At 44.4% G+C, this 15,144-nt stretch overlaps 2 protein-coding genes across 4 annotated transcripts in view; both read right to left on the reverse strand.

Annotated features, from left to right (window-relative positions):
* The window catches only part of atg16l2 (ATG16 autophagy related 16-like 2 (S. cerevisiae)), a 50,726-nt gene extending 49,466 nt beyond the window's left edge, over positions 1 to 1,260 (reverse strand). Inside the window, exons 1-2 of one of the 2 annotated variants that reach the window (XM_029773885.1) lie at positions 1,095 to 1,259; positions 791 to 959 (exon numbers count right to left, since the gene is read on the reverse strand). In XM_029773885.1, coding sequence (XP_029629745.1) covers positions 791 to 947 — 157 coding nt within the window. In that variant the 5' untranslated portion in view covers positions 948 to 959; positions 1,095 to 1,259. Of the gene's footprint in view, positions 1 to 790 lie in introns of both variants that reach the window. The other variant, XM_029773886.1, reaches the window with a different exon arrangement.
* A 525-nt stretch (positions 1,261 to 1,785) lies between these two features.
* Positions 1,786 to 15,144, reverse strand: part of wdr62 (WD repeat domain 62) — a 53,554-nt gene continuing 40,195 nt past the window's right edge. The window contains exons 24-31 of one of the 2 annotated variants that reach the window (XM_029773887.1): positions 14,473 to 14,585; positions 13,065 to 13,187; positions 9,772 to 9,892; positions 9,216 to 9,321; positions 7,825 to 7,891; positions 5,729 to 5,857; positions 4,266 to 5,299; positions 1,786 to 3,519 (exon numbers count right to left, since the gene is read on the reverse strand). In XM_029773887.1, the coding sequence (XP_029629747.1) occupies positions 3,265 to 3,519; positions 4,266 to 5,299; positions 5,729 to 5,857; positions 7,825 to 7,891; positions 9,216 to 9,321; positions 9,772 to 9,892; positions 13,065 to 13,187; positions 14,473 to 14,585 (1,948 nt within the window). In that variant the 3' untranslated portion in view covers positions 1,786 to 3,264. The remainder of the gene's footprint in view (positions 3,520 to 4,265; positions 5,300 to 5,728; positions 5,858 to 7,824; positions 7,892 to 9,215; positions 9,322 to 9,771; positions 9,893 to 13,064; positions 13,188 to 14,472; positions 14,586 to 15,144) is intronic. The other variant, XM_029773888.1, reaches the window with a different exon arrangement.

Here is a 15,144-nt window from a genome sequence, read left to right on the forward strand (position 1 = left end):
GGTCCTCCCACTACAAATCAGGAAACCATACAGTTTATTAGTGATGGATATGGTGTGTGGTCCTCCCACTACAAATCAGGAAACCATACAGTTTATTAGTGATGGATATGGTGTGTGGTCCTCCCACTACAATTCAGGAAACCATACAGGTTATTAGGCTAGATTAAATACATTGATGAACTTCACAGGATGGTGAACGTGCACTGTGATCTTAATGCTCTTTTCCAATAGAGGGTCTTATCCTGGTGACACGATGCTTGAATGTCGTTTTGACAAATATTCTCCCTTTTATCCATAATAAATGTCATAATGTAGACTAGCCTACCAGCACTGTGTCTGTGAGCTGTTGGGATAGAGAGCACGTCCCAAAACCAGAGGAGGCACATTTGCTATTTAACGCAACAGTTTGTGACGAAACTATCCGTAGAGTTGAAAAGACGATGGAAACATTGAATTATTTAGATGTTTAATTGGTACATGAAAACGTAAAGTAAAAAGGTAGACCTACGTTGTGTGTGTGTCCTACGTCATCACGCACTGATTTTATCCGCAAAAAAAGTGAATTTGGTGTCAAAATGCACTTTTTATTTTAATGCGGATTCTATCGTATTCGAATGGAAATCTGTCGCCAATTGAATTGAAACCTCGTTATCTAGTGTTGCAGCATGACAGTATTTCTACAACTGTCTTGAATCGGAAAACGAATCTTGCTTTATTACTTAAAAGCTTTTTAGGCCATCTGAAAGAAAACGACTAAACACAAGACCTTCAACAAAATACTTCTACATACATGCCAGTATGACATCTTGAAACATCGCCTTCTGATACTTATCCCGATGTTTGAGTTGGCGGATGATATGACGTTTCCATGAGTCGTCCGTCTTCTGTGCGTTTATCTTTTCTTCCACTTTAAACGCCTCGACACACTCCGCTCCTAGCGCCGCCATGATACACTAATCCTACGACAATTTAGGCTGTTACTAAACGGCATTGCCAAATAGTTTAGTCTATTGTATATCAGAGAAACATTTATTACATTTTCCGTTTCAATAAAATCTCTACCGAGACTTCTCGGCTGTCAACATGGAAGTTACCAGTTCGGTCGGGCGAACAACAAGTTTCCCATCCAATCAGATGCTGTTTAGCGTCGTTTTCCTGAGTCAGACTGGACTCGTCATCGGCGTCATTGAAGACATGTTAGAGCAGGACACACCCGTGCTGAAGTACAATGCATATTAAAACAACACATCTGTTTGAATGTGACCACTGTCAAATAACACCTACTATCTTATGCCACGTTCAGGTGCTAAATCAGGAACTAGGAAACTTCCGATTTGCTAACTGGTTGTAGTTATTCACATGCTGCGTTCAACCAGTTCGCAAGTCGGGAAAATTCGGATGATTCCTAGTTCCCGAATAGCACATCAACGCAGCACTAGTCTAACCAACTAAAATAATGTATATATATGGGCCAACAGAAAGTGCATGACTGAATCAAGACAATGAGCAATTTGGTCTATATTTCAAAAGGAGATCCCCCTCCCAGGACTGCCTTCAGTAGGTCTGTGTTTAGCAGTTCTCTTCAAGGATGACGCCCTAATTCCTTTCAGTTCTGTCTCCACAGAGGTTCTCCACAGATGTTCTCCAGGGTCCTCCTCTGCAGACCTTGGGCGCATTCATTCCTCTGCCACAGACGTTCTCCAGACCTTCATCTGTTCCTGCCCCCCCCCCCCCGTGGATTCCACATTAAAGCTAGTCTGGTTGTTGTATGGAGAACACACAAAGCAAAATGTAAAACACCTTTATTACAAATTCTTAGTAAAATAGACATTTTGTATGAATGCAAAAAGCAAAAATAGGTAAAATATTACAAATAATTTACATTGAAATTAAACAATTTCACGTGAAACCATGAAGTACACAGTGAAACACCACGGGGACTGTACAAAACACTGCAGGTGACGGTGAGACTATCATACCCATCTGATGGTAGAGGCTTTAACATAATAGAGCCCTTAACACTAGTGTCTGTTGGCTCCCAACCTCAATAGGAAACAAACAGAAACCAAACTAATACTGAACTTCAACTTGACTGCTTAGATAAGAGAAAACTCAGTATCAAATAGCAAACATAACTTGTACAGAAACAAAAGTAACGGACCACAGTAATAACAGTTTAAAACATGTAAACACTGATTAAAGCAGGTCACTTTGGTTATGGCTGAATGACTCCTCCTCATTGACTGCTTTGATGCTCAATAGATCATGTTTTTAAATAAAGTCTACATGGCTACAAGGTTAGATACAGAATGGGGTTTAAGGACCTGGGCTCAAAGCCTAAAAAAAAGAATCCCAGAGGAGATTTGCTGATCTAGGATCTGTCTAATGTAATCGTATTCATAAAAATAACCACAATGCATTGTGTTTGATCTAAAATGATAAACTGATGCTAGATCAGCAGAGATGCTTTTGTGGATACGGACCCTGCAGCGACTTACAAAGCAAAATACGGACCCTGCAGCGACTTACAAAGCAAAATACGGACCCTGCAGCGACTTACAAAGCAAAATACGGACCCTGCAGCGACTTACAAAGCAAAATACGGACCCTGCAGCGACTTACAAAGCAAAATACGGACCCTGCAGCGACTTACAAAGCAAACCACCACTGAGAGCTAAATAAATTGAAGAATGACAACAGCTACCACACACAAAAAAAGACTAGACAAAACAAGAGCTTCAATTAAAGCAATAAGCAAAAAGAAAGAAAACATGAAATAAAACATCCATTAAGATAAAGAGGAAAATAAGACAAAGCTAAAAAAAAATAAAAAAAGATTTTAAACAAGTTGGAGACTTTAAACTAGATTGTGAAGCATGTATTTACCAGTGACTTATTTCAGTCAATCTCTAATGCGGTGCTAAACATTCACTAAAAGTACAGGTTTAAAACAAATCTAAATAAACATTCTAATATACAGAGACAGTCGCCCGGTCAGGTTTAAAAAGGTGCTGTTAGTTAAAGGGCCAGGATGCTATTGAAACAGACTGGTGGGAAGTGAAAGCAATCTAACTGTTCATCTGGTTAGTTAATATTTGCTTCGCGTAAGGACGTCTTGTCTCATCCTCCATCAGCTAGGGTCATGTCTGTTAAAACGTGCATATTTCGAGTCGCGTCAAGGATAACTTTTTCCTAACCTTAACCTAATTCCCCTAACCCGCTACAGAAAAGTAACTTCTGATATTAGCGGGGCAATCCCATCAGCTAGCTACTGTCCATCTTCTTCTCAGCAATAAACAGCAGCATCTCGGAGTATTTCTCCAGTAGAGCCACGGTCCGGTCGTCTCTCAGCTGGCGACCTGGAGAGTCCTCCAGGGGACAGGGGGCGCTGTGACCTGCTGCTGACCTCTGACCTGAAGGGGAAACAGAGTCCAGCTCCGTCTGCGCCACACAGAAGGCCTCTTTTAAAATGGCCGACATCTGGCCCTGCTGCTCTGGGCTGTCTGTCATGCAGCAGACCTGTGAGAGAACAGAGAGAGAGAGACAGAGAGAGACAGAGAGAGACAGAGAGAGACAGAGAGAGACAGAGAGAGACAGAGAGAGACAGAGAGAGACAGAGCGAGACAGAGCGAGACAGAGCGAGACAGAGCGAGACAGAGCGAGACAGAGCGAGACAGAGCGAGAGCAGAGAGAGAGAGAGAACGTTGTATCGGTCTCAATGGTGGTGTCCATGTTCTCGGAGGCCATAATGGGACAGATATGTTGCGATCTCTATGTGACAACGGAATGAGGAAGTAGATAGAATCTGGTATCTTATGATTATAAGTGAAATTAACAAAATGTATAAAATATTGATTACTATGTATAGCTTTGTAAGACTATAAATGACCCAGTTTGAGTAGTTAGACAGTTTATGCCCCTGCTTTTGAGAGGAGCTGGCTACTGTCCCGGGAGACTAAAAGCATTTGCGCTAAGCTAACGACATGCTAACTTCAATCTCCAAACTGCATTTGCTCTAAACTAACGACGTGCTAACTTCAATCTCCAAACTGCACGCAGAGATTAAAAAAAATGGTATCCATGAGCTCGGACTCTCTGGTTAAGTAGAGAAACGACTGAAATATCTACAAAAAAAAAAATCAGCAGTATGCCTTTGAAAGGACAGAGGCCGAGTTGAAACGTTGGGACAGGCTGGTTAAAACTTGATAAAACATGCATATTTGAAAAGCTAGTGAATAGAATTTTTCATTCGTTTGTAATCTGACCTTGTTGTAGAACGCGACGGCTCTTCTCATGGTGTGCCTCAACTCGTTGGCTACCTGGTGACACATCTGAAGGTTCAGGGTTTCCTCTATAGAGTCCCCGTGGAGACCAGAGTCACCATGGAGAGGGAAAGAACAGGCAGAACCAGAGACGGGACTGTCGCTAGCCTGCTGCAGCTGGGGCAGATGGGAGGGGCTCTCAGTGAGCTGGGCTTGAGGGATGGTTGAGCACAGACTGGGGGTTGGGGCCATAGTGGGGGCCAGGGCGGGGGCCGGAGACGTGGCGTTGGTGGAGGCCGGAGACGTGGCGTTGGTGGGGACCAGGCTGCTACGGAGCCCTGATAATCCTCCCCGTTGCCCCAAGTTGTCCTCCATGTTACGGAGGCACCTCTTCGCCTCCTTCCCCAGAGAACGCATCTCAGTGGGGGTGACCAAGGAGTGACGTGTTGGGCGGGTCGAGTCTCCAAACCTCCTCTGGGACTTGTGGGAGGCCAGAGGGAAGGTTAGTGTGGAGGGGTCAGAGGGCACAGCCAGGTCCAGGTGGAGAGCTGCTCTGGCTCTGTGGTTCCCCGTAGGAGAAGGAGGGACGGAGGGAGGCTGGCTGGCAGGAGCAGGAGGCTCCACTGAGGAAGTGGTGGTGGTTTGGATTACAGGGGGCTGGACTACAGGGGGCTGGATTATAGGGGGCTGGACTACAAGGGGCTGGACTACAAGGGGCTGGACTACAAGGGGCTGGACTACAAGGGGCGGCAGATTCTCCTTGCACTCCGGGTCTGTAATGTCCTGGAGGTCCTGGAGGGATGAGGCTCTCGCCTCCATGATCTTGCCACCAGCAGAGTGCTCCTCAGTCGGGGAGATGTTCAGGCCCTCACCACCCTGGGACCTCTTGGCTCTGGAGCTGGTGGTGGTGCCCATGTAACGCTGGCGAGGCAGCCGGTTCAGGGGCTCCTTGTCCAGGACGGGCTGGGAGGGTTTGAGGGTAGAGCTGGATGATGATGGACCACTAGACTGAGACTTCAGCGTCTTATCTGTCACATCTGACAGATTGGAACAGAAAGACTACAGGTTCAAATGACATTCAGGGTTATTTACTCCACTGTTTCTCCATCCTGATCCTGGGGGGGGGGGGGGGGGGGGGGGGGAAGTAGTGTACATCTTTAGGTCACCAGGACCAGGATGGAGAAATGCTGGTTTACTGTAACAAAGTCTCATATAGCATCCTAGAAACCAGATTATCACCCCGTGTGGTCTATACATCAGAGCAGGCTGCCAGCACCGGTAGAACCCCAGACGGTGGAACCCCAGACGGTAGAACCCCAGACGGTAGAACCCCAGTACCAGTGGAACCCAGAGAGAGATGGAGACAAGGATACAGAGAACCAAGTCTAGCTATCCCATGACACTAGGCGAGTCACAATAATCAATGCTGTGGTGGATCGACCACACACACACACACACACACACACCTCCCAGAGTATCTCTCCAGTGTAGGACAGCTATGGTTTTGCGGCTGCGTTGGGGATGGCGGGGTTGGGGAGTCTGCTGGACCGGCTGAACTGAAGAGGAGCGCCTTAGATGACACTTCACACCCCTCACTGGATTGTTATAGCAACAGTCAACCAGCCAGCAAACCGACAGACAGACCATCAAACAGACAGACAGAGAGACAGACAGACAAGCCCAAATCATTAAGCCGACCTCCTTAGCCCCACTGGATGGTTCTGGATGATTCTTCTAGCAACCAACAGACCCGAGAGATGACAAGTTTATACCCACGCTCACTACAGCATCCACCACACCAGGGTTTCAGTTAGCCGGTAAATTCTGGCTTTTGGCCGTTTCAAAAAATGTAAAGCCCATACATAAAGTTGTTGCCGGTCAAATTGTCCTGGAGAAAAATAAAATCCATTGTAAAAATAATGGTGATTATCCCCATTTCCAGTGTGCCAGCCGAGAGGAGATTCGTTCTCCAAAACAGAGTAAAGACGGTCTCAAGATCCCTCCTTTTTTGAGGACAAAAGTAGCGAGTCTGATGTGCATCTCGTTGCTCCAAGGAGTTGGACAGTTTTGATTTCCCAACAGCAGCGGCTCACTTTGAGCTGGCCAAGGTCCACCGCCGCAAACAAGTAAATTAGAGGCCAATGATTTGTGTTTGTCAAGCCCAGTCCTAGTAGGTCTGCTGCTGCCCTGGACAATTCAACATATTCCACCCCCGTGTCATGTATAGTGTCAAGATTTGGAATGGATTGATACAGTAATGTGTATCATGAGCAATTTGGTGATTTTTCAGTTGAGCTTATTCAATAGCAGTTGGGGAAACTAAAACCGTGATATCGACTTAACACATTGGTGACTTAATGTTGAAATCATTAGACCTACAACTGCCTATAGTAGGAAATAGAGTTATCAATAAGCCATGCACAGTCGAAGTCGGGAAGTTTACATACACTTTAGGTTGGAGTCATTAAAACTCGTTTTTCAACCACTCCACAAATTTCTTGTTAACAAACTATAGTTTTGGCAAGTCGGTTAGGACATCTACTTTGTGCATGACACAAGTCATTTTTCCAACAATTGTTTACTGACAGATTATTTCACTGTATCACATTTCCAGTGGATTAGAAGTTTACATACACTAAGTTGACTGTGCCTTTAAACAGCTTGGAAAATGCAAGAAAATGATGTCATGGCTTTAGAAGCTTCTGATAGGCTAATTGACATAATTTGAGTCAATTGGAGATGTACATGTGGATGTATTTCAAGGCCTACCTTCAAACTCAGTGCCTCTAAGCTTTCTCTCAATGAACCAGCCTTAATGAATTTAGCTTATTTACATATCGAATATGTCCAAAACCTATTTGATCATTTATTTGTGGTGCTGTACCGCAGCAGGGAGCAGGGAGACCCGGCCATGGCTGGAAGACATTTTAGCTAACCCCAATCCTTTTCATAACTTTAACCTAATTCTCCTAAACGGCTACGTTCATTCTCCTAACCGGCTACGTTCATTCTCCTAACCGGCTACGTTCATTCTCCTAACCGGCTACGTTCATTCTCCTAACCGGCTACGAAAAGTCAAATCTGACGTTATTTTGACAAAAGTTGGATCCCTTCTAGCCATGAGCGGCCGCCCTGGTGTTCGTAGGCAGCCATGTTGTGTTATTTATTAGGCCTAATTACAATTTGAAAATAGCTGTGTTTTGTTATTTATTATTGAAAAATGTTCATACAAATAGCCTTTAGGACAGGTCGTTCGCAAATATTATATTTGAATACATTTTTTTAAATGATAATTTATGATTTATAGCAGGGATGAAGATGCAGCAGACAACTTTTCGCTTTTCCGTAAAACCTATCATGTTGGTATAAGAACATCATTTGACTTTAGTACAACTTTACAGGCTAATTTCTATTCTGTTAAAGTGAATTACAATAATCTAAAATGTGATTTTCAGCACAGTGGGTTGACACCTTAATGCGTTACACGTCCAACACCTTTCTGAAAACGTCCGGTAAATTAAAACCCGACACCACATCAGTCTACCTCTAGACTAGTACTCACCAGGGGCCTGGCTCTCCTCTTGAAGAGATTCTGTAGTACTGCTCACGACAAACTGCTTTGAGTTGGCCTGTAGAGAGAAAAAACACATCTCCAGTGACTTTCATGAAATCTTATGGGAGATTAACATCAAAATATGATTTGCATGCATCTCAGGTTAGGATCTGGCCCCTGATTTGTATCTTGTGTTCTGCGTGTTGATGAGGAACTAACCTCGCACAGCGGATATAAGCCTGGTAAAATCAACCATTCAAAATTGGTCTTAGTGGGAGTGACCATGGAATTATTTGTGAATGACCTTACTGAGTAAAGTATGTCATTATTTAATTTTAGCGAATCACACGACTGAGGCGTGGCTCCAAATGGAGGCAGGACTCGGGTAGGAACTTGTGGTGTGCTAGCAAAAACATTCCCTCTAACCTCAAAGGGAGAAGAACACAACAGGTCCTACCTTCCAACTAGCAAAGGACATAGCTAGCTAACGAATGGCTTCACGAGAAGAACAAAGACTAACTCCCCTAAAATCTGTGGTCGATGCGTGTCGCGTTTGAGTGGAAAACTTTCCCAATAAGAGTTTCAAGTTGAAACTTCGGGTCGATAGAACAGGCGCACAAGACACGTGGGGGGAAGGTGTTGTGGGAAATGATTGGTTGGTAGATTAAGACGATTATAGTTCCAATGGAACATTTAAAAAAAAAAAATGTTTTATCTCAATGTCATAATTTCTGGGTAACAAGTACCTTACTAAGATTATTTTCAATTAAAATGGTCAAAAAAACAAACAAAAATTGCTTCTTAGCAAATAGCAACTTCTGAAGCAATAATTTTGCTAGGACTGTCTGGGAATGGGGAGAGAAAAACGGACAATTATTATTAGTAGAGGTTTGGAACTCTGGTTTGGAACTCTGGTTTGGAACTCTGGTTTGGAACTCTGGTTTGGAACTCTGGTTTGGAACTCTGGTTTGGAACTCTGGTTTGGAACTCTGGTTTGGAACTCTGGTTTGGAACTCTGGTTTGGAACTCTGGTTTGGAACTCTGGTTTGGAACTCTGGTTTGGAACTCATTTACCGCCTAGTGATGTCACCAGGCAGGCCAAAACTCCATCCCACCAAAACGGGCAGAAATTTCAGACAGTCTTTTCAAACAGCTCTTACACTAAAAAGGCCATTTATCACAATTTCACAGTATTATTCCAACCTCATTGTGAAAATAAATATAAAAACACAGGAAATATTCTGCTCTGGGCCTTTAAACCAATGAGTAATACGCCGGGAGAAATCTCCTGCCACTCTGTATCCTAACGAAGGCCAATATTGACGTCGTGTTCCACCAGACCTTCCTCACATTTTGGCGGAAGAATCTGTGAACAAGATAAGTGAGGAACAGGCCAGTACCTGAGTGGTGTTGAGGCTGGGGGTCGGGTCAGGACAGGAGAGGCTGCTGGGCTCCTCAGTGATGCTGGGCGGGAGAGGAGCGGGACGCAGGGCAGAACCAGGACCACTAACACGCCACGGAAAATAATTAGGACAGGTTTTAAAAAACTAAAAACAAGTACACATTGCATGATTGAATTAGTATATATATTGATGCTCCTGTACAAAATCAGTGATGTATGTGAATACTAACCGCACACTGCATCAATACAGGGGGAGGTGTGACTGAGGCGAGGTAAGGTGTGACTGAGGTAAATGGGGCTTTCAAGACAACTGGGAACTCTTGGGGGGGGGAAGTCAAATCATGACGTCAGTGATCTTCAGGTCGGAAAGTCAGAGCTCTAGAAAGATGCCTGAGTTTCCGACTTTGAATTCCGAGCTGGAATACTGTCGTCGTCCCCTCCAGAGTTCCTAGTTGTCTTGAACGCACTGACGTTGGAGATTCCCCAGGTTCCCAGTTGTTTTGAATGCGGCATAAAGGTATGGTGAGGTTTGACTGAGGCAAGGTATTACTTACCGGAGTCGGCTCTGGAAACGAGACAGGAAGCGTGTAGAGATGCTGAATCGGGGGTTGAGGAAGAGGCTCTCTGTCTCTATGGATGGAGTCTGCAGACTGGACAGGTCAGTCTCAAACTTCTCTACAAAGGGGCAGAACAGATAACAGTTATAGCTAGCTACAAACTGTGCTTACAATACATCCTAACTGTTACATTTTAAAATGCGTTACGAGACACAGCCACATCTGTCTGGTCGACGGCCTGGTTAGTTAGGGTTAGACCCAGACCAGAGTATGTGAACTGGAGTGGAACCTGCCCAATTTGACTGCAGCGCGGAGCGAGTTTCCCCAAAGACCTTCTCACCCGCTCTAATTTAGCGCCAGTACAGCTCACTTCATGAGCTCAGGGGACGCCAGGCCCAGCATGCATTTGCAGGCTACTTGTGTGCTGCTATAGACCCTTGCTTTAGCTACGGTCACAGAGTTCGCTAAATATTTCATAAAGAAACTGATAAAAAACACACAGGTGAAAACTCAAGGTGACTTACAAAAATGAGGAGAAGCAAGAGCAAGAGAGGGAGTGTGGTGATGTAGTGTCCACAACTAAAGAATCATTGTAGAATCTGAAAAGACACCTATCCTGAAAGCATGATGGTGTACTTCCTGTGTACATGCTAACAGAAAGGAACGAGGTGGGTAGATAACTAAGTGTGTCATTGTAGCAAACTATTTAACAACTAAAAATCCAATCTCTTAAACCAGGGCTGCCCAAACCTCTTCCTGGAGATCTACCATCTTGTAGGTTCAGTCCAACCCTCTTCCTGGAGATCTACCATCCTGTAGGTTTACAGCCCAACCCTCTTCCTGGAGATCCACTGTCCTGTAGGTTTACAGCCCAACCCTCTTCCTGGAGATCCACTGTCCTGTAGGTTTACAGTCCAACCCTCTTCCTGGAGATCTACTGTCCTGTAGATTTTCAGTCCAACCCTCTTCCTGGAGATCTACTGTCCTGTAGGTTATCAGTCCAACCCTAATTTAGCATATCTGATTAAGCTAGTTAAGGGCTTGTTGAGCAGCTAATAAGTAGAATCAGGTGTGTGAGGGTTGGACTGAAAACCCACAGGATGGTAGATCTCCAGGAAGAGGGTTGAACTGAAAACCTACAGGACGGTAGATCTCCAGGAAGAGGGTTGGACTGTAAACCTACAGGACATTAGATCTCCAGGAAGAGGCTTGGACTGTAAACCTACAGGACGGTAGATCTCCAGGAAGAGGGTTGGACTGTAAACCTACAGGACGGTAGATCTCCAGGAAGAGGGTTGGACTGTAAACCTACAGGACGGTAGATCTCCAGGAAGAGGGTTGGACTGTAAACCTACAGGACGGTAGATCTCCAGGAAGAGGGTTGGACTGAAAACCTACAGGACGGTAGATCTCCAGGAAGAGGGTTGGACTGAAAACCTACAGGACATTAGATCTCCAGGAAGAGGGTTGGACTGTAAACCTACAGGACGGTAGATCTCCAGGAAGAGGGTTGGACTGATTACCTAGAGGACGGTAGATCTCCAGGAAGAGGGTTGGCCAGCCTTGTTTTAAAACGGTATATTATCTATACAATAGGGTATAATTGATTTTGCTCCAATAGGCCTGTCATATTACCTCTTTCAAGCAGCTTTCCGTAATGAAAGCTTTATTTTGCCTAAAAACCTAAAAGTAGGCCTACTTAAAAATACAAAATCTGCATCCCAGCAAGAGTGGCCTGAAGGGTGTTTATCATCCCCAGTGGCTCTGTAAGTGTTGAGAGGAAATTCTGCCCTGCTGGCCGGCCCCTCCAGACACCGTCGCATGAGCTTGACAGACAGACTCTGGTCAAACTGTTGTTTCTACAAGTGAATTCAAAAAAGGCACCAAATAAATGGCATTTTTTGTTTTCATTCAAAGTAAATCACAGCCTATATGCTTAATTTCTAACCTATAATTAATACAGTACAGTATATTATTAATTAATACAGTATATTAATATATACTTAATACAACAAAATGTTTAAAAAGCTGAGCGGTTAATGTCCCTGCCCAGCCAAGTGTGTCGCTCTCGCAAATGCTTCACAATGCATTTCTTTACAGACTATAGCCTTGAAATAATAGGCTAATAATATAGCCTAAATAATTCATTCCTTCTTAGACTCCCTGTCTGGTTCCTGACCTATTTACAGTGTTTATACACTGTTTAAATATAACCACTTCTTACAGTTACCTTTTCATGTTGATTATTATAATACTTTTCAATCATATTGCTTGGTTTCCATATTTCAAAACCCAAAAAACAGTAGATCCAGGTAGTCACAACAATAGATGGGTGTTGGTTAAAGGGTAGATCCAGGTAGTCACAACAATAGATGGGTGTTGGTTAAACGGTAGATCCAGGTAGTCACAACAATAGATGGGTGTTGGTTAAACGGTAGATCCAGGTAGTCACAACAATAGATGACTGTTGGTTAAACGGTAGATCCAGGTAGTCACAACAATAGATGAGTGTTGGTTAAACGGTAGATCCAGGTAGTCACAACAATAGATGGGTGTTGGTTAAACGGTAGACCCAGGTAGTCACAACAATAGATGACTGTTGGTTAAACGGTAGATCCAGGTAGTCACAACAATAGATGAGTGTTGGTTAAACGGTAGATCCAGGTAGTCACAACAATAGATGGGTGTTGGTTAAACGGTAGACCCAGGTAGTCACAACAATAGATGAGTGTGGTTAAACGGTAGATCCAGGTAGTCACAACAATAGATGAGTGTTGGTTAAACGGTAGATCCAGGTAGTCACAACAATAGATGAGTGTTGGTTAAACGGTAGACCCAGGTAGTCACAACAATAGATGAGTGTTGGTTAAACGGTAGACCCAGGTAGTCACAACAATAGATGAGTGTTGGTTAAACGGTAGACCCAGGTAGTCACAACAATAGATGAGTGTTGGTTAAACGGTAGACCCAGGTAGTCCCAACAATAGATGAGTGTTGGTTAAACGGTAGACCCAGGTAGTCCCAACAATAGATGGGTGTTGGTTAAACGGTAGGTCCAGGTAGTCACAACAATAGATGGGTGTTGGTTAAACGGTGACTTTAATTAACGGAGCGAATTTGGAATGGCAGTTTCTCTCTCTTTCTGTGAGCGAGGAGCGGTTGGAAAGGATGTGGGGCAGTTGGGGCAGTTGCGCACCGCTCTGTGAGCGAAGAGAGAGATTTCCGACCGCTCGACTCACATACTCTGACCCAGACAAGAGGCTGGTTGCTCATTACATCATCATCCGTACCCTCGTTGCTCAGGTGGTTGGCCATGGTGTCAAAGTGTTGTCTAAGGAGTGTCTGTGGATCTTCCTCCTCTTCCTCCACTCCAGAACTACCTGTAGAACTCACCTGGCTCAGGGAGTCAGTATCTACAGGGGGAGACAAGAGGAGAGGAGTCAGTATCTACAGGGGGGGAGGAGAGGAGTCAGTATCTACAGGGGGAGACAAGAGGAGAGGAGTCAGTATCTACAGGGGGAGAGGAGTCAGTATCTACAGGGGGAGAGGAGAGGAGTCAGTCTCTACAGGGGGAGAGGAGTCAGTATCTACAGGGGGAGAGGAGAGGAGAGGAGTCAGTATCTACAGGGGGAGAGGAGAGGAGTCAGTATCTACAAGGGGAGAGGAGAGGAGTCAGTATCTACAGAGGAGAGGAGTCAGTATCTACAGGGGGAGAGGAGAGGAGTCAGTATCTACAGGGGGGAGACAAGGCTTATCTTGTCAATGAAGAAGTCATTAAAGTAGGTAGGCAATATCAGTGGGTTTTCTGATGAACGAGCCATCTGATTCAATGAATGATGAAGCCGAGTTGGCTTTTTCCCCCCAAAATGTAATTTAAGTTGCTCCAAAGCGTTTTACCATCGTTTATCTTTGTTTCATAGTATAGTTTCTTTTTCTTTTTAGTAGTAATAGTATTATAGTAGTAGATTACACTATTGGTTAGAGCCTGTAAGTAAGCATTTCACTGTGAGGTCTACTACACCTGTTGTATTCAGCATTTCACTGTAAGGTCTACTACACCTGTTGTATTCAGCATTTCACTGTAAGGTCTACTACACCTGTTGTATTCAGCATTACACTGTGAGGTCTACTACACCTGTTGTATTCAGCATTTCACTGTAAGGTCTACTACACCTGTTGTATTCAGCATTTCACTGTGAGGTCTACTACACCTGTTGTATTCAGCATTTCACTGTGAGGTCTACTACACCTGTTGTATTCAGCATTTCACTGTAAGGTCTACTACACCTGTTGTATTCAGCATTTCACTGTGAGGTCTACTACACCTGTTGTATTCAGCATCTCACTGTAAGGTCTACTACACCTGTTGAATTCAGAGCACGTGACAAATAAACTTTGATTTGATTAGTGTAGTGATAGTAACAGTATTATAGTAGTAGTAGTAGTATATTAGTGTAGTGGTGTTAGTAGAGTAGCAGAGTAGTGGTAGTAATAGTACTATAGTAGTAGTGTATACTAGTCTTACCATCCTATGGCTCCAGTAGCAGTAGTGTATACTAGTCTTACCATCCTATGGCTACAGTAGCAGTATTATAGTAGTACTGTATACTAGTCTTACCATCCTATGGCTCCAGTAGTAGTATTATAGCAGTAGCAGGGAATAATTATTATAGTTGTTGTAGTGTGTACTAGTCCTACCATCCTGGGGTTGGTCCTGGCACTCTGCAGAGCCAACACAACAGGCGCTGTCTGGACTCAGCTCGTTCTCTCCTCCCCAGCCCTGCTGCTGCTGATGCTGTTGGCCAAACTCACTGCGCGCACACACACACACACACATTTTTGAACGTATCAGTGTTGAAGCCACTATCCTGGCATTGCAAGCACCATGCTCTACCAAGTTAGCTACAGAGGACAACCATATACAGCTCTGGAAAAATTAATTTAAAATCACCGATCCTCCACCAAATTTCACTGTGGCTGCAAGACACAGATTTGTGTCTTGCAGATGTGTCTTTGTGAAGGACGGCATGAATCAAGCCACGTACAAGGTTGTCCTGGAAGAAAACTTGCTTCCTTCTGCTCTGACAACGTTCCCCAATTCTGAGGATAATTTTTTTCCCCAGCAGGACAACGCTCCATGCCACACAGCCAGGTCAATCAAGGTGTGGATGGAGGACCACCAGATCAAGACCCTGTCATGGCCGGCCCAATCTCCAGACCTGAACCCCATTGTAGCTGGAGGGCCACCAGATCAAGACCCTGTCATGGCTTAGCCCAATCTCCAGACCTGAACCCCATTGAAAACCTCTGGAATGTGATCAAGAGGAAGATGGATGGTCACAAGCCATCAAACAAAGCCAGGAGTGTCAT

Source organism: Salmo trutta, chromosome 13 (assembly GCF_901001165.1).
Source record: "Salmo trutta chromosome 13, fSalTru1.1, whole genome shotgun sequence".
NCBI lineage: Eukaryota > Metazoa > Chordata > Actinopteri > Salmoniformes > Salmonidae > Salmo > Salmo trutta.